Source organism: Triturus cristatus, chromosome 7, assembly GCF_964204655.1.
Source record: "Triturus cristatus chromosome 7, aTriCri1.1, whole genome shotgun sequence".
Classification (NCBI taxonomy): domain Eukaryota; kingdom Metazoa; phylum Chordata; class Amphibia; order Caudata; family Salamandridae; genus Triturus; species Triturus cristatus.
In genome coordinates, this window is record NC_140590.1 from 1,785,910,989 (window position 1) to 1,785,931,170 (window position 20,182).

Genomic DNA, 20,182 nt, shown 5'->3' on the forward strand with positions numbered 1-20,182 from the left:
GGATGTTTCAATCCAGAGTTTAAAGTCCCCCATCATCAACAAATTAGACGGAGGCAAAACCAGAGGCAGTATAAAGTCAAGGAGAGAATTAAACATATAACACATTTCTGTTTTTTTTGCATTTTTATTTGTACCTGCTTTGGAAAACATGTCAGAAATTGTATTTTACTGTTCATATTTTGAGGTCTTCAGTGTCTTCCCTTTCCAACTGTTGCAACTGGCAAGAAGAGCTGAGCTGCTTTTCTGCCTGATTTGCTTTCTGGCATGTAAAATGTAGCTTGCCTAGGCCCATTTTTTGTAAAGTGCCAAACTATACCATACCTGTCTTCCTCAATGGGACTTTAAATCAAAACATTCATCTGTCATTTGTGCCAATTCATTTGTTGGTTTTGGATCTGCTTTATCATGCAATACTTTAGGGGTTACAAAACTTAAGGGGTTGTATACAATATCATGTTTCATATAATCATGTTTAATGTTTCTAATTGTGACCATGCAATACAAAACATGCATCCCTCTTAGGGTTGCCACAATTTACAGAGGCAACTACTCGCTATTTGATCATGTGTAATAGATTTTGGAGCAACTGGGTACTTGAAAGTGAATCTCAAGAAGATCCTCTTTATTCAAATTTAACATGGCAATTGTGCCTCCATTTAATTTCATTATCATTCAAAAGTCTTATTGACCACTCTAAAATACCTTTAAGTGATTTCTTCTGTCTTACATTTACTTTTTTAGGATGATATTGAAAAAGGAAAAAAATACATCTTTGGCTGTTTCTGGTTCTATTTTCACTAATCTTGACATACAAATACTGGCCAGGCCACATGGCAACCTAAGCCATAAACCCTGCAATTTTAGGAGAGTAACTTTTTCTTCAGATGGATCTTATTTCTGAACTTAAACAGCACTCACAGTAAGGTAGATAGTCTTAATGGCAAGATGGAAAATCCACAGCTCCAACACATTTATGTATAGAGGCTGCTCCAACACAGACCACAGACTCAATTCTGTTATGTTGTCCATGTCGTCAGTGTAGCACAATGAAGAAGATGTCAGTAACTGTGGCAGCCTACAACTGTTAAGGACTAAAGGGAGGACCAACCAACAGTAGTGCTTACCCAGAAGGAAAGAATGGCAGATCTGAACCTAAGATTAGAAGCACAGGGCTTGCTGAATCACATCCTATATAGTTACAAACCTCTAAGGAGGAGGCTAAATCATCATGGAAGTTGTTTTCACTTCTGCTCCCACGAAGGTCAACCTCTGTGCCTAGATAGTAGTTCTGAGTTTTTTTGTGAAGTCCAAGTCATGCAGGTGGGTCATGGTATGCTGAAGATGTTCTGTGTCCTTGGTAGGGGATCCTACCTTCATCAGTCAGTCATCCAGATTGAGAAACACACAGGCTCCTTACCATCACAGTGAAGCTACCAAGGAAACCAGCACTATGTTAAATGCCTGAACAATGGAATGACAAACTGAGACCCAACAGCAAATCTCAGATCTCTTGGAAAGCCTGTGAGCAGGACAGAGCAGCAGATGAAAGTAGGCATCATGGAGATCTAGGGGGCTCGGTTACATCCCCTCAAGATAATGGGCAAAAGAATCTAGCACAGGGAAGGCATTTTGAACTTGTCCCCCAAGTCGAAGATTGTTCTCATATTTTTTTAGGAAGTAAGAAATAATCGGAACAGAATTTTGTACTTCTAACACTTTTGAGGACCCTTTCTTCATCAGATCAAGAAGCTCCAATTTCATCATGGGTGTGTGTGCAAAAAGACCTGTCTTACAGTTGAAGGGCAATCAGGTGGCCCTTGTGGATCAGCACGATCACCCAATGGTGTGTTGTATTGGCTCAAAATTGGCTGATAAATAAAGACCATACCCCTCAGTGGAAGGTGGTTTTGTAGAGGGGGGAGGCAACAGAACCAGGGGAATTTGGCAGGACTAATGTGTTTTGCTAGTGATGGCAAAGCCCTGCTGGAAGGTGAATCTGGTCCACTAGGCTTACCTGAAGGGTACAGGGGTTGCTTCTGTATGACTTTGCAGTTATTGGCCGAAACTAGTTTGGCTAATTTGTGATGGTCTTTGGGGTCTTTGGGTGCATCAATAAACAGAAACTGGCTGAGGGGTAGTCTTCAGATCCTAGACGCCACTTAAGGATGACCTGCAGGTCTGAGAAGAACTTCTGCTTTAACCATCTGCAATAGGATTTGGACCCTGGAAACTAAGAAGGGAACATTTGATGTAGTTACTGTCAAAAGCTGAAGAGTTTTGTTGGTGAAACACTCCGACATTAAAAATGTGAACTGATGCCAGCACACCAGTTAGAACACTATATTCCCTTATATCATCATATCTAGATCAGAGGAAGTCAATACTGATAACACATGAATGCACCTGGTGTCACAGGAGAGCTGTTGCTAGAGAAAACAAGTTTCTGCATCCAAACTGGCACCTGCAGGAAATTCATAACGTACAGACTATGCAGGAAGAATTGGCAAATTGGATGTGTTAAATTGTTCAGAAAATTATACATTCACAATCACATTTACAGAGAAAAATTGCATCAATATGCCCTATTCACACAATCAGCAATTTTATGAGTCCATCTGATCCATCAACTTTGTAAATGTGTACTGCAGTATCTGTTACATAAGCCCAAATGAAGGAATGCATGCTGATGGTCATAACATCACTGTACATCAAAAGGAACTATTTAATCCCTTAACAGTCTTATATTTCATATCAGTGGCTAGGGTAGAGAAGGTAAGATAGAATGTATACAAGGGCCTAAAATGTACTGGCCAAGAGTCATAACTGGCATTTGAAACTAAAGCAGATTGGTTTGATCCGTGCAGAATACATTTTTAGTTCTGAATGCTTTAATTTTTTCAGCTCACTCTATCTTGGTAGGATTTGTGCCAGCTTAGAAGTGTGACTGGAACAATACATCTGCCAGACTAGTGTATTTCTGCAGAGAAAATTCCCTAAGCTGATGTTTCTGGCTTTGTGCTCTTCTCTTAGTATGCATCTCCAAAGTTTCCAATTTTCAGCAGATGAAATAACCAACTACATTTGTAATCATGTGCAGTGTAAGGTTAAATATCTACAAGGTGGGCAATTATTTTACAGAGAATTCCTGGTTTAGCTGTGCACATCATCTGTGGTGTAGTGGCTTAGCATGTCCCACCCGCTGACCCCACCAACGCCGACACCGCCGCCCGCAACCTTTTTTTATTGGATCGACAACTATGCCAACGCTCTCGACCCAATCAAGAAACCCTCCAACAGACACACTAACAAGAAAGCCAGCTGGTTCACCGCAGACCTCCAGGCCTCCAAGCAAACCTGCCGTACACTAGAAAAGACATGGCACCGCTAACAGACACCAGACAGCTACGCGGCATTCAAGAACGCCATCCACAGACACCATCACCTCATCAGATTCGCCAAAAGGGCCTCGTTCAAGGACCGACTCAACAACAATGTACACAACAGCAAAGAGATCTTCAACATCGTGAAGGAACTCTCCAACCCCAGCTCCAACACCAACGACATCCCACCATCACAAGACCTGTGCGATTCCCTCGCAACCTTCCTCCATCGCAAGATCGCAGACATCCATGACAGCTTCAACAACCTGACCACCCCAACAACCACCAACACCTCATACCCCATGGCTTCCACCCACTTCGATCCCCTACTGACCTGGGCCAGCATAAACGACAACGAGATCATCATAATCATGAGCACCATCCACTCCATGCCCACACCACATCTTCAACAAAGCTAGCGCCACCATCACATCCCATCTCCGCAAGGCCATCAACATCTCCTTCGAGACCGCGACCTTCCCGGAGAGCTGGAAGTAAGCCGAGATCAACGCCCTACTGAAGAAACCCAAGGCAGATCCAAGGGACCTCAAGAACTTCCGGCCCATCTCTCTGCTTCCGTTCCCAGCAAAGGTCATCAAGAAGACCGTCAACAGACACAGCTGACCTGCTACCTCGAGGAGAACAACATCTTGGACCCGTCCCAGTCCGGGTTCCACAGCAACCACAGTACCGAGTCTGCCCTCACCGCTGCCACCAATGACATCAGGGCCCTACTTGACAATGGCGAGACCGTGGCCCTCATCCTCCTGGACCTATTAGTCGCCTTCAACACTGTCTACCACCGCACTCTACGCACACGCCTTCACAACGCAGGGATCCGAGACAAGGCTCTGGAATGGACCACCTCCTTCCTCTCCGGCAGAACCCAGAGTGTCCGCCTCCCCCGTTCCGTTACGAAGCCTCTGAGATTATCAGCGGCATACCCCAAGGATCATCCCTCAGCCCGTCACTGTTCAACATCTATATGGCACCGCTCACCCACTTCGCCCGACTACACGACCTCAGCATCATTGGCTATGCCGACGACACCCAGCTGATCCTCTCCCTCACCAAGGACCACCAAAACCAACCTCCTGGAAGGAATGAAAGCGGTCGCTGAGTAGATGAGCCGTCTGAAGCTGAACTCAGACAAGACAGAGGTTCTCATCCTTGGCTCCATCCCTCAGCCTGGGACGACACCTGGTGGCCGCCCGCTCTGGGAGCAGCACTGACACCCACCGACCATGCACGCAGCCTGGGGTTTATCCTCGACTGTACTCTCTCCATGACCAAGCAAGTCAACGCCATCTTGTCCTCCTGCTTCAACACCCTCCACATGCTCCACAAGATCTACAGGTGGATCCCCACCGAAGCAAGAAGAACGGTCACCCAAGCCGTCGTCAGCAGCAGGCTGGACTACGGAAACACCCTCTACGCAGGAGCCTCAGCCAAACTCCTGAAACGTCTACAACGCATACAGAACACCTCCGCTCACCTGATCCTCGACATCACGCACCACAGCCACATCACACCACACCTGAGAGACCTTCACTGGCTTCCTGTCAACAAGAGGGTCACCTACAAGCTCTTCACCCATGCACACAAGGCACTCCACAACACCGGACCAGCATACCTCAACAGACGACTCACCTTCTACACCCCGAATCGACAGCTCCGCTCCGCCGACCTCACCCTCGCCACCTTCCCCCACACCTGAAGAGCAACCACTGGCAGCAGATCATTCTACCACCTCGCCACCGAGACCTGGAACACCCTCCCCATCCTCTTATGGCAGACCCAGGACCTACTAACGTTCAGGAGGCTTCCCAAGACCTGGCAATTCGAGCAGTAGCAGCACCCCCCCACCGCCTTGAGACCCTCACGGGTGAGTATTAAACTTTACGAATGGATTGATTGATTGATTGATTGATTGATTGATTGATTGTTTGATTGATTGATTGAGTAAATATTGAGAAAAGATTTGGGGGAGTTGAGCCTAGTGTTCTCTAATAAGAGGAAGCAACGTGAATAATGGTTGTGGTGTTTTAATGGTCAGCATAAGCAGTGTTAGAAGTCTCCTTCTCTGGAGCCTGTACATCGGCATGCAATCTTTCTCCCTGGTCACTCTCAGTCTGGTCAGCAAGGGTGTAGGAATTTGCTTTTTCTAATCATAGGTTTTAGAGTGCCCAGCACTGCACAAAGAAGTGTCTCTGACACAATTCTACAGTCTGATGAATCACAAAATTCTTTAGATTTCCCATGAATTTTGATCAGCATGGTAGCTAAATCTAGGAGAACAAATAAGATAAAACATTTGCAGAGAGTAGGCTGCAATGCTAGGAACTTTTCACTTCGGACGCTGGTCATTTGGGAAACTTTAGCTGAAACAGTGATATGTGCCTCAACTTTTTTATGTAGACCAGAATTCTGAAACCACTGAGAGAGCCCGACAGGCAAGTTGATTCCAAAGGAAACAGGCAATGACTGAGATGTTCTTCTTGGCTTTATTTCAAGATCATGTTCTGTCAACCATTTGAAATTCAAATGGTTGAGAGAATAATATGCCCAGTAAATCAGGGCGAATATTGACATGAAAGCCATATACATTTTTACCATCTACCTTTAATGGGCCTCCATCAACTGTATATTATCCGTCCTGTTCCTAACCTCTAAGTCGAATGGTTTGTACTGGTCATTTGTAGTAAAACATTTACTGAACCGCACCATTTGTGGTAAAATAAATTACAGTAAATGCACAAAAATAACTGAATGCGAGTTAAAAGTCTGAAAGTGGGGTGTTGGTGGTCTAGGAAGTGGTGGCGCCCTGCTGCTACTGCGTGTAATGTGCTGGATGCCTGTAAGTACGGTGCCAAAAGGTAGGGGAAACACCCTATAAGCCCTATGTATGTGAAGGAGAAAACCCGCACAAAGTAACGTACCAAAGTCCTGCAGGCATCTATAAGTGTGCACAGGACTTTGATTCATAACTGAATGCGAGTGTCTGTTATGCACACTGCTTTTTTGTAATTTCACGCAATCTTTCTGTCATTTTGCATAAATAGGCACAACCAAATTCTACAAACTTGGCACATTCCAAACATGTGTTAAACTTTGTCAAATTAATACATTTTCTACTGGAGTACTCTTCCCTTACAAAATCTATGCTTAATATCACGCACACACCCTTGCAATGTGGTGCACAATATGTGCTGACACAGGACACTCTAAAGTAAAGCAGCACAGAGGGAGCAACAAAAAGCACTGTATCTTAGTAGATATGGCACTCCTCAAATGTTCTCCTTTCATGCAACTCATCAAAGAATCTTTCATTCCAATCTGATCTAATATTTGCTCTTGTGTGAAAAGCTTGAACAATCAGGACTGCAACAACCCCAGTTCACTCTGTCGTTAATAAGAAACCACTGAAAACAATACCTAGGACCATTTGCTGTCTTTTTGGCCCAAGACAAACTTGATTTAATGTAATACCTGTTGACTTACTTTGATCTTCAGAGATCATTTTGAAATGTAATTAGGCATGTGTCTCATGATTAGCATATTACATATTGTTCCTGATTCTTTAACTAAATGGAATGATGCTGTACTTCATTTAGGTCTGTATATTATCTACGACCATAAGATGAGACTAGGCTGAAACCTTGGAGAGTCATGTCTAAGTGGCTGGACATTGTCATTATTAATTGGCTGGAAACCTCAACTACAAGACACTGTTGGGGATGGTTATTTCTATGCCAATCAGTAGACTCAAAATCACAAGACAACAATAACACACAATCACCATCACCAACATCAGATTGCATGATATTGTCATCTCATCTTTCTAAGCTTAGAGATTGCTTTCATCAATGCACAGGGGAAATGCTTTAATAATCGCATTCTTCTCAAGTCAATCCTGATCCTACAAGCGCCTATATGGATTCATGATACTGCGATTGGTGAAAATCAAGAACCCCACAACCAAACCATCACCACTTACTGTGACATCGACATCATCTGGGTCGCATGTTCTGAATTTGCGGATGTACCTCATAATGGTACTTGTCTCGTTTTCAGTCACAGAAAGGAGCCTGAAGTTCTGCACCGGATCCAATATTGGCTTAATATGCCCAATCGCATGGTAGTCCTGAAATGAACACAATTTGTCGATTATTCATCAGTGCATAGATATCCCTTTCTTGGTTTTAAGTGTCAGCACAGATGCCTTTGCAAATATGTTTGTATTAGGTTGTTGGAGGTGGTTGGAGTACATAATAGCATTACATAATGTTAATGTGAGTGTAATTACATTTTATTATAAAAGCTAATATCACTATTAAGAGATATGGGAAGGTATCTTTTATGTTATGCTGTGTTTGTAATGTGTTCTGTGCACACAACCTTATTCGCCTACTTTGGTCAGCCAAGCTTCTAATGTCATATGTTGGTAAATGACTGAAAAGATAGATGTCAGTCAGAAAGAGTGGGTTGAGCAGAGAGGATGGTGCTTCTGGTGGAGTGTTCTAAGTAGCCTGTAACCTCACCAATATACCGACAACCTGTTAACCTATGAGGACAGGGTACGTTACTCCTGCTTACGACAAAGGAATCTTCCACTATAACAGTAACCTATCAATGCAACCCAACTTGACATGTTTAAGACATTTCTATACACAACATCTATTGCTAAGGAACTCCAGCAATATCACTACAAGCTCTGAAACTCAGAAGCATCACTAATTAACAATAAATAAAATAGGCAGATCTAATCATGTGTTGAACTATAGAGCTGGCACCACTTTTCTGTGGCAAAAAGTCATGGGGAAACATATATCATCCCACATCAATAAAATCTCTCTGTTGTTCTCATACCAATCTGTAACCAAATAGCGCCGCACAGATACTGTGAAACAAACAATTCTAGATGACATTCTCTGCATATTAGAAGCATCATTGATTGTCTTGGTTTATTAGCAGGCTTGCATGCGTTGGCCTACCTAAGCTTGTTAAAATCCTTGACCGAGGCGTGTATCTTTAAAAAAGTTTCTACTTTGGTCTGCTTCTCGTTACTCTCCATTACAAGCAAACACTCAATTTAGGCTAATCCTCCTCCAAACCAACCATGATCACATGTATCACAACCACCTCTACAGGAAAGGATATCGCAACACTACCCACCATCTATCTCAGTGGTATGTAGCCTTCATCCCAGGGTCCTTATCCTGAGGGGATTACCGCACAGGTAAGTACCACACATTTATTTTTATTGTTATTTTACCATGCTGCACTTTATAATGCAGGTAAGTATTTTTTTTTTTTTAAATGGCATAAAAGAAATGTATTTTAAGAAACAGGGATGTATGGGTTAAGTGATGGGTAAGAGTTCAGGGTGGTATGGGTTTTAAAGGTGTATTTAGGGTTCAGGGGTGGGTTAAGATACAGGTTAGTAAGGTTTGTAAAGGGGTTTTAATGTTCAGGGATGTCTAAAGGTATGGGGTAGTAATGGATGTATAGGGTGATTGGATTCAAAGATGGGTTGCGCTTAAAGGAAGTGAGGGCTTTTTCAGTTTAAAAGGCACACAGAGGCAAAAGGGACAAACGTTTTTTTAGGGTTTATTTGTGGGTAGAGATAAAGGGAGCTAAGAGATTTTTAAGGTTAAGTTGACAAAAAAAGTAACAGTGAGGTAACGGATTTAAAAAGCTGAGGTGTACACATTTATGTCATTTTTTTATGTACATCGCTGAGGTTATGGTGATGTTACAGTTAGGTGAAAAGGTCAGTTAAAACATAATGGTTTAAACTACCAAACCTCAGACATTCTCCACAGTGTGGCGTAATTGTTAAATCCAAAGCATTATATATCATATCTGTGAAATACCAGAAATGACCCAAGAATACACATATGTAGTGGAGATTGTGTTCAGGCTTACACAGAAACTGGGGCCAACAAGAGGCTGGGATTCCAGCCTGCTACACAAAGGTTTGCAATGGCACATAAGATCTTTGAGGAGTACACATTTTTACTGTTTAGAATGTGCTTAAATGTGAAATAGGTTTGCTAGACATGCCTAACTTGCCAAAGGTTTGTAGTAAAATGGCATCTCCCCTGGTGTTAATGCCAGAGTTTGATTTTGTGTTTTAAAGTGTAGGGGTTACATTTATCAGCTATCAAAACAATTCTACCACTTTAGTTAACAAATAAACTCTTGTTTTGGTTGAGTTTTCTGTTAAATTCCCTGACACATTGTAATTTAGGAGCATATCTGTCTGATTAGTTATGCATCAATCTTGAAACCATTGTTTCACCCATCTTCTCAAAAGTAGTCTCTCTGAGAGGACCCCACTTCATATCCATTGCATGAAGGTGTTTGGGATGATTGCAGATTAAATTACAAATTATTCACAAAAAATGAAAAATCTGATGACTGCTCCAGAATAAGAAGAAGTGGAACATCCTCCTGCCATTTCAGCATTTAGTTTACTGGAGAGCTGCCAAGAAAGTCCTGGAATTCAGCCCCTTTAGCCACCTCTCTGACCAACCTGAATGGAATTACTTGGTAATCAAGGGCTGAAGCAGAAACCCAAGATCTCCAATAGGCAGTGACTACATGCTGCAGCATTGAGAGGATGGTTCAGCTCATACACCAAGCCAATATTACTCCTATGCCCAACAAGATTCTCATCTAGATTAGTAGGACCTCGAGTTATCAATAATTCTACTTTTAATGGAACCAGTAGATACTAATCCTAAAATGGCAGATCAGCATGTCTTCAAGGATTTGCAACTCTTGAATTTGAAACACAGTTTAGGGCTAGGGTGATGCTAGTAATTGTGATTCCAAATCAATGATTTCACAGTCAGATGTAGCATATCTAAGTGCTGCAGTCGAGCTGCTGGTGGCCTGACTCAAAGGGATAGTTATAGAGTTAATCCAATAAATGAACCCTAATCATTCACACCCTCTTTAAGCTGTCTGGATACAACTAAGCCATAGGTCAATTACGTGTGGGAGCACTGTTCCGCAATGAGTGGGACTCTTCAGTTCATTAGGACCAACTACTGTAGTGATGGATCCATATTCAAACTGGGAAAAAAAGAATGGGTATCAGAAAAGGGCAAGCATGGGGAATCTCACAAGAATGAATAAACCAGGAACAAAGTGTTCTCAATAGACACTGCCACAAGTCAGATGACGTGGCAGAGTCGCGTGACTACAAGCGCTGTGTGTGTAATTAATGGAAAAAAGTAGTAAACACAGCGGTCATATTTGAACATCCCGGAAAGCCGGTGTCAACAAGATTGTGTTGTACGGAAACATGGATGTTTATCAGAGCAACACTTCTCAATCATTAATAGAGTTTAAAGTCATAACAAACAAGACATCCTTTGGCCATGCTGGCTCCATTGACTTCCCCTTTCCTATTTCATCCCATGGACGTACACTTGATGACGACTATTTAGTCTCATGATTAACAGAGGCTATATATGTCAATAATTACGATGCAGTCTCTAAATACGAAGTTGCAGCATGGAGTGTACCCCGGCTTTATATACCAACACGACCCTAACCTTTCCGGCACACTGACAATACTTTATGATTTTAAACTCTATTAATGATAGTGTAGGTGAGTTTTGTCACTGTCCTGACTGCATGTGATTCCCATGCTCTTTTATGAGTTTTTATAGATAATTTTTGCACACAATATTGTTAACCATTAACATTAGTTCACTGGCTTGCACAGTATAATATGGTGATAACATTGTGTGTCCATTATTTTATTTCCAGCACACATGCCCACTGTGGCATTTTCTAATAAAGGAATTACGAGATACTGTACGATTGCACCAGCTGCATTCTTTTAAACTTTTTTTTTCATTTCTGCAATTTCAGGTTATCAACCAGAGAACATGGTTTGTAGATTTTCACTTATCCATGCAGTGTAGATAGCGTTCACTTTGATCCTGAGGAAGTGCCCAGATCTTTACAACACTTATGGCACGAAACATGCCGATCACCTGAGAGTAGGCCATACACAGCTAGACACATTGGGCCATATGTAGGTAGCCTCACATTTACCGATTCATAAATACCGAATCGGTAAATGTGATGTAGGTAATGATTCGGTAAAGTTTACCGAATCGGAAAAAATCGGAAATTATGAATCGGTATTTACCGATTCGGTAATGAGGCATACCTTCCCATTGATTTCTATGGGCCTGGAGGCCCATAGGAATCAATGGGAAGGTATGCCTCATTACCGATTCGGTAAATACCGATTCGGTAATGGGGGGAGCATATACAAGGGTGGCAGGGTGTCACATTGACACCCTGTTGCACCCCTGAATCTTGCATGTGTGAACATGTGGCACACATTCATGCCCTAAGGGCATGTATGTCTGCCACATGGCACTCTTAAATCAGCAAAATATTGCTTTTTGCAAGGTATTCGTTATTTATCACCAACCTGTATTTAGTGAATAAATAACGAATACTTAATACTGATGTTCACTCTTTAGAGTGCTCCCTACATTGCATTTCTGGATTCGGTATTTACCGAATCGGTAGTTTACCGATTTCTTAATTTCCGATTAGGTAAATACCGAATCCAGAAATCAGCCCCCTACACAGCAAATGCCTAAATACTGGTCGGTAACGGGATATTTACCGAATTTCGGCCGTTACCGACCGGTATTTGGCTTCCTGCATGAGGCCCATTGTCTCTAGTTTCTTGCCCCTCTCGATCTTTTAATCAGGCCGTTTACCTTCATAATAAACTTGTTGTTAGGACTAACTGACCTGTTTTAGATTCACCCCCCTCCCACATCTACACACACTAGGCCCCTCACCCCCACTTCACCTACCGGCAGGAACAAAAGATCCCCGATAAAGAGCCTCGGTTCGAGTGCCCGTCAGGCATTGCAGCGCCGACCTGACAAGGGGCAGGCTCAAATGATGAAGCATGACACCTAGCTTGCTGGGTGTGTGAGAGCCCTAATTCCGACAAGGGGGATTCCCCCCTTTTTTCCAACATAAGTGGGGTCAGAAGTGACCCTCCCCCACACTACAGTATCTCTCCTTGCCTTACCTTGAATCCTAGAGGAACTTCGTACCCTTCTTGTATACAGTCTTGGTGGGGCATGTACGTTGGACCTCGATAAACTTGCCCCTGTGTCCCTCCTTTTGATATATATATCACTCATTGCATCTCAAATGGCATCACTCATAACATCACTCATGACATCATCCACGGATTTACTCACACATCGACTACTTCACCATACAGCATCTTATACCCCCACTTCCACTCTCAAACAAGCAATGACATACCCATTCACAGATGCATACAGTTACTAATACATGTACTCACTCATCCATACAGCCATTCACACATCAACTGAACCACACACTACTAATGTAACCCCTTACTCACATCTACAGCCAATTATGCACATAGTGACTGATCAATACAGACATTCACACCTCTAGAAATATGCACATACTGAATCAGCCACCCATACAGCTACTCAGACACCTGTTCACTTCCCATATACTCAACCATACAACTACCCACTTACCCATACAGTTCTTCCCATTCCCACACACTTACTCATAGTTGCACACAAACCCACTCACCTAAGTTAGTGACACAAATACATACTCTCCAATACAACTTCTCTGTTACACTCACTTACTCACCCATACAGACTCTCACACACCAATTCACTCACCCATAAAGCTCACATACCCACGTACCTACCCATATACCCTTTTACGCACACATTTGTGAACTCAGCCAGTCGTGTACCCTCTCACTCTCCCATACATACATTTACATATCTTCTCCCATTCAGCAACTCATGTAACCTCTCATTTAACATTTACAGACACTGATACACCCACACACCCACACATTCACTCAGTCACCCTCTCGTTCGACAGTACAGTCACTTATAAACCCACTCACTCATAGAGATAATCACGCAACCACTCACACCCACTAACACAGCCACTCACTCATCCATACAGAAACTGACACACACACTCTCTCATATTTAGACTGCCTCACATACCACTCAAGGTTCTGCTTACCACTTACTCACCCACTCACATTACCATAGAGGTACTCCAACAGCCACTTACCTTAGTATATATGTTTACTAGTGAAACACATTTAAAAATCACTCACTGGATGATATCTTACACATACTCACACCCCCATACAACCTCTTGTATAGGAAATTAAACAGCCACACAACCACCTACATACTTATTCACAGTTATTCCAGTACGCATTCAAGCATTTGCTCCTCTATAGAGCCCATTTACTCCTCTATAGAAACACACCCACTTATTCATTCATACAGCCACTCACACACTATCTCACTCACCCACACAGCATTTCACACACCCACTTATATACAGATACAACTATATACTCTGATACAAACAAGCATACATACAATGACACTGCCATTCGCAATATATTTGTTAAAAGTAGTATTACTTAGTACAACTGCACCTAGAATTCAATGTTAACTTTTGTTATATGTGAGTATAATTTTTTCAGCCATAAACGCTTACAAAATACTTATACTCACTTGGTGATGTCATGAGTAATGTCATGAGTGATGTCATTTGAGATGTCATAAAGGGTGTCATGAGTGATGCCATTAGTGATGTCACAAGTGATGTCACTGACCATGTCATGAGTGATGTAATATGTGAGGTCATAAGCAGCGCATTGTGGGGGTGTAAGTTACAGTTGACTCTGGTAACAGGTCCAACTGGTCCATACAAACTTTTGTAACTAAAAGGCATATTTGCACACCCTACAACACCACTGCGACATCACAGTGGGGATGTGATGAGTGCCACAATGGTGTCACAACCCCAACCACATGAGAAAACCCACTCTAAGCCCAACATTGCTTAACTCTAAACCACAGCCATCAATGAAACCGAAAAACCCTGCATGCTCCTATTCATTACTCACTTCTGAAACCTAAAATTTCCCATACCCCTAAATCACTGCCCACACCTGAAACCTTAAAAAACCTTACCCAAAAAATTAGCCATCCGTGAACTTACAAGCTATCACTGAAGCTAAATGTTTTTAATGCTGCTTTGGGGGGGTATTGTCAGCCTCCTTGGTAGAAAGTATTATTGTTACCATATTTTAAAAAGGGGACAGAGGGAAGGAGAACTGTTACCACCCCATATCCCTTCTTGACTTCACCTCCAAATTGATAGGCAGAATCCGGCTGGGTAGGTTAGAACAATGGGGTGATGAGAATAATATCCTCTCAGAAGCAGATTATGGGTTTAGAAGGGGTATCGGAACAGTGGAACAGTGTTTAAATCTGGAGTTATTAATCGGAAACTATACCCTAGCTAAGGATAGAGTATTAAATCCCTGCTTTGTAGATCTCACAAGTGCGTTTGATCTTGTTTATCACGCTAAATTGTGGCAAACCCTGAAAGAGCTAGGAGCACCTATTGATATTATTATATATGTATCCCAGATTTACACTCTACTAACCTCTAGAGCATGGTTTGGAAAGATGGGGGAATGTACCCAGGATTTTAGGGTTACACGGGGAATAAGTCAAGGTTGCGTACTGGCGCCTCTCCTTTTTTCTTTATATATCAATAATGTGGACCCCTTTTTACAAAAACAAAAAGTAGACGCTCCAAAAGTTGGAACACGCATAACCCCAGTAAAACTGTACACAGATGATGTGGTGTTGTTGTCCAGGACAGCAAACGGACTAAAATGTCTAATAGAAACATTTGCCCTGTACATGTCAGAAAAAGATCTCTAGTTAAATCTTAGTAAACATGCCAAAGCATATTTTACATCACGTGGGAGGAGTAGTTATAAGTAGAGTTCCAACTTTTTCTTATTTGGGTTTATTTTTTTATTAGAAAAGGCACCTGGGATACACACAACAAATCTTGTAACTTAACATTTTTAAGAATTATTGAGAGTATTTTTAGATTTTCAGCGAAGTTAGGAAATAAACCTGTAAGGGAAATCCTTGCTTTGTACAGAAGTAAATGTGTGACAGGAGCTTGCTATGGGGCAGCTATGTGGGGGAGGGCGAATATTGTGTCCCTACAAATTAAAGAAAATACATTTTTAAAGAGAGTGCTGGCAGTTCCAAAATCCACAGCTAATTATATAGTGCATAAAGAAACGTCTGTACCGTGTATAAGTGATTTTATTAATATAGCCAGGCTTACCTTTTGGAGAGAAATATGGGTGAAAGAAGAAACTAAATTAACTAAAGATTTAATAAAGAATTATCTGACCCTTGACCATAGCAGAAACATTCCTTGGCTAGTGCATATCTATAATTTGCTAGCATATTGTAAGATAACACTTGATAAGGTGAACCCTGAGCTTATCCAGGATGTTAGTAAAAGTGACTTGAAGTTGAGATATGCCTCTGCAAAGGAATTTGACAGAATGGAAAACGCAAGTCGAAAACAAAGTGTTATTGTTTATTGCGAAATCCCTTCTGTTTTGGGTAGACAAGCATATTTGTTCCTGGTAAGCAATATCCAACACAGATTTTATCTAAAAAGGCTTAGACTTGGTACATTACACTATATAATAGCATTTCCCACCATGGAAAAGTTGTCTTATAAACTTCTAAATTGTCAGTGCGACGAAAAAAAACACCCCAGTCCACTTTTCACTTTTTATTGTTCTGTAGCTTTTATAATGATATTAGGTATAAAAGTAAAACTACTTTTTTTGACCAATAGGCTCTATCATTATAACTGTGCTTTTCATCTTTTATGTAACATGGGATAATATAAAAACAGCACAATCTGTTATCTCTTTTATACAAAGGGCAATTGGGATGAGAAAAGACTTGTCTTATCTGGATGTCTTAACATATGAAGATTTCAGTAATTGAATTTAGTTTAGCCATTTAAAATGTTATGCAATAACAAAATAATATTTCATAGCTTATCATACTTATTCTACACATCAGGCATTCTATTTTGTACATAGGGAATTTTTGCATATGTATTTTGTATATTTATAATTGAAATTAGAAAGTTATGAACTATTGGTATTTATAAAAAATGTATATATTTGAAAATGTCGTTTTTAAATCAGATTAGTGTATTCTTGGTATGCTTTTATGGCTGTAGATTTTACTCTGAATAAAGCTGATTTGATTTGACTGGACTAAAATACCCTTACCCCACAAAGTGCTACCCACAACTATAAATAAAAAGTTGCTTTATCCCCAAAACGGTATTCACATCTGAACCCATTTTTAAAATAATATTATGTAAATTAATGTGTTTATATATTTTTTAATTTTACATGAATGACGTTTGATTTCATAAGTTTTAGGAATTTAGCATTTACTAATTTAATAGTTTCTTTCATTTTAGCATAGACTAGATTACTATTAACTACTAATTAGTACATTATAATGTGTTTTTATTTTTAAAATATGTATATTTATATGTTTATAAATATCTATCTATCTATCTGTAAAAATATCCCATATATACATGTTGCCGCTCCGTGGGCAGGCTCCTAAGAAAAACTGTTGACTCCTGTGCTTGTATTTTTCTTAAACAAACTAAGCACTGTTTTGTCCCCAAAGCAAAAGCAAGACTGTTTGATTCTGAAGCCTGCTTAAATCTATACACCTGTGTCTGTATCACATTCAACTAACGCTGTGAGTTCTAAGTTTAGACTCAGTATCTGCCGCTGTTTTGGGCTGAGTGATGTCTTAGGTAGTTGAGGAGCGAGAGCAGCGATATTTTACCACCATAGACATTGGTTAATGACACAGGAAGTTTCAATGCAAATACTTCTTTTTGCTGGAATTTTAGCACAATTTGTTGACATATTTTACAGTGATGAGCAGATCCTAACACAATAACATGCAGAAAGCAACATAACAGCACAAACATAATAGGACACTTCACAACAAAACAGTGAGAACAGAAGGCTATTTAAATACGGTTGAAGAATACAACAAACCACATTGCAATAATGCAGCACGAAAGCACAGCAGCATAAAGAACAAGGTAAGTGCTCAGGTACTCTTAACATTTAGGAAAAGTGTTGAAAGCTTATCGCTTTAGAAGTAACATGAGAGATCTGAATTTTAGTTCAGTTTTCTTGGACAACTCCTATGTTATTTATTTCCACAATCATGCATAATTAGTCAACTAGTAAAGAGGTGTGGCACAGTGGCCTCGGTGGCTGTATACGGTACCTGTGGGCTCATTCTTTGATCGCCGGCGGCTGGTTAGCCCAGCACAATGTGATTCTGTGTAATAGCTCACTTAATCTTCCCGATGTCCCCCAACGCCTTAATACCCTTGGGTAATTGTTTGCACTTTTACAAATACTGGTATATTAATATTATTATTATTGCTAGACCTTTAATCAAGGGTTACCTCCATCACTCCTTCTTTCTCCAATAACTGCTACATCCACTCTTTTCCTCACTGCCACTACCTGTCCTCTATTCTGAACTTCACACAACTGTTTGAAAAGGGGCATCTTCTAACAAGAGGTGAGCTATTCCTAAGAGGAGGATCCACCATAGTCTAAGATTTGGTCCCACGAAACCACCAGCATATGTACCCCAAGAATTGGTCCACTTACTCCAAAATAGGTAGTTTGATTCGGCATCACTCCACCAATCGCAATGTCTGCCCCAGTCATGCCTCCGCTGGGGCTGATTCCGAAGCCGACCCATCCGGTCGTCGGCGCTTCAATCTGCAGTGTGATCTCCTCCGTGGCCTTGTTGACGCCCCACCAAAGAACCATTGTACCTTCAGGGTTCAAGACCTTTGAGAATCTCAGATCATCCATCTGACCTGCAGCCAGAGACAGTAAGGAAAGAAAATATAGTACTTGGTGGCTCATGTTTAATGAATTGGACCTACAGTGGTCCACTGAATATCAGAATGGACAGAACAGCAGCTTTTTTTAAGAGTCCTTCTCTGAGGATCTCAGAGCATGCACCTCTTATTTATCACCCACTCTTGGAATGAGGTTCTCAAGTCCAACCCACTGCATTTTTACGACAACCCAGCTTAAATACAAAACACGCAAAATTAAATTAAGTCAAAACAAATGAGGTCATGATCAGACGGAGCAGCAACCTTCAGGAAGGGTGGCGGCTTTTCTATTTTGGTGCAGTAAACTGCCCATGATTTCACGCCTATCATCAAATTCCTCTGACATTACTGTCTAACTGGTTGGCTGGCATTGTTGGTATTGTACTGTCGTTACTGCTGCTAATTTGTTTATTTGCTGCTATTTCATTAAGACAAAATGAACAAATATCTTGCCTTTCTTTGCAATAAATTGCCCCCATTTTTGTAGACAATTGGCGAGGGGGCAGGGAGATGGTCTGCAGAGGATCTCCCAGGTAAGTGAGGAAATGTAAACTACAACTCTGAATTTAGGGGTAAATCTTAGATTTTCCAAAGGATATTTTTTGTGTGCCTTAGGCTTGGACTGAAGTTTCTAGACTGAGATTTTATCTTCAGTAAACTGGGTGGCACGGACCACCTACACACGTTTGAGCTGGTGGTATTGGAATCTGTTGTGATATTCTTTTGCTCACATAAACAAATGTTGATCTACAATTTATATGTTTAATTAGAGCTGCAAGAAGTCATCTAATTAGGCAGCGGTGAATTAATTAGTTGTGTTATATGGTATTTTTCATTTTTGTCACGAGTGTTTCAAAGAATAGCGTTTTACAACACATTTATATACAACTACCATATCTTATAGGTGATCTATTGAAATCCTGCCAACACAAATCATTTTCTATTTTTCAAATAACTTTCACCAGAACTGGGACAAAAACATTTGCCTGATCTGGTCCATTGACCTCTACTTTGCTGCATGGCTTTCTATAGCAAAGAGGCTCACTCACTCTACAGTTCCAGGTGGATTGTGGGTGATCAGCGTGGGCGAAATCTAGTACCCTAGTTATACATTTTGATCTGATTCTGCCTTTAGGTTTCCTTTTGAGGAAGTACATTTTATTCTAAGTGTTAATCACTTATTGTAGAAAGGACAGGCTGTGAACTAGCAGGTGTAAAACGCAGACTGACTAGTTTCTGAGCTCCTTTTCATTTTGAGATGTGACTGATTTCCTTAGCAGTAGCACTGAAAAATGCACGTTCGTATAAGGCCACTAACCTCGAGCCACATTAAGAATGAAGGATGAGAAAAAAGGAAGGATGGAGGACAAAAAAAGGAGGAAAGGAAGAACGAAGGAAGGGAAAAAGGAAAGAAAGGAGGTAGGTAAAAGGAGATGAAGGAATGTGAAAAGAAAGAAAGAAAGAAAGAAAGAAAGAAAGAAAGAAAGAAAGAAAGAAAGAGGGCAAAATAGAAAACAGAAGGGGAAAATGCGAAAGATGACAGAAGGAAAGAAAGGAAGAAGAAAGAAAGAAAGAAAGAAACAAAGAAAGAAAGGAAGGAAGGAAGGAAGGAAGGACTGATGGTTAAAAAAGAAAAAAAGTAGAAAAGGAGCCAAAAAGAAAGAAAGTAAGGAGGAAAGAAGGAAGACAAGTAAGAACGAAAAAGGAAAGAAAGCAGGAAATGAAAATGCATAATGTTAAATGTCATATTTCGTGATTTAGAAAGCCTAGGATTATGAGGAAGGGAGCGTGTTATGTTATGTTATGTGCACTTTGAAAGCTCACTACCCACCCGGGAGGGTATCTTGAAACTGATGAGGAGTGTTACTTCCACCCTGTCTGGGTCCTATGTGAAAAATCAAGTTGTCTGTTTC

The 20,182-nt window shown here is 41.0% G+C and overlaps 1 protein-coding gene across 1 annotated transcript in view; it reads right to left on the reverse strand.

Annotated features, from left to right (window-relative positions):
- LOC146813124 (putative DBH-like monooxygenase protein 2) overlaps positions 1–18,385 on the reverse strand; it is a 148,042-nt gene extending 129,657 nt beyond the window's left edge. Inside the window, exons 1-2 of the mRNA XM_085620079.1 lie at positions 18,031–18,385; positions 7,378–7,524 (exon numbers count right to left, since the gene is read on the reverse strand). Coding sequence (XP_085476205.1) covers positions 7,378–7,524; positions 18,031–18,294 — 411 coding nt within the window. The 5' untranslated portion in view covers positions 18,295–18,385. The remainder of the gene's footprint in view (positions 1–7,377; positions 7,525–18,030) is intronic.
- Between the last annotated feature and the right edge of the window lie 1,797 nt (positions 18,386–20,182).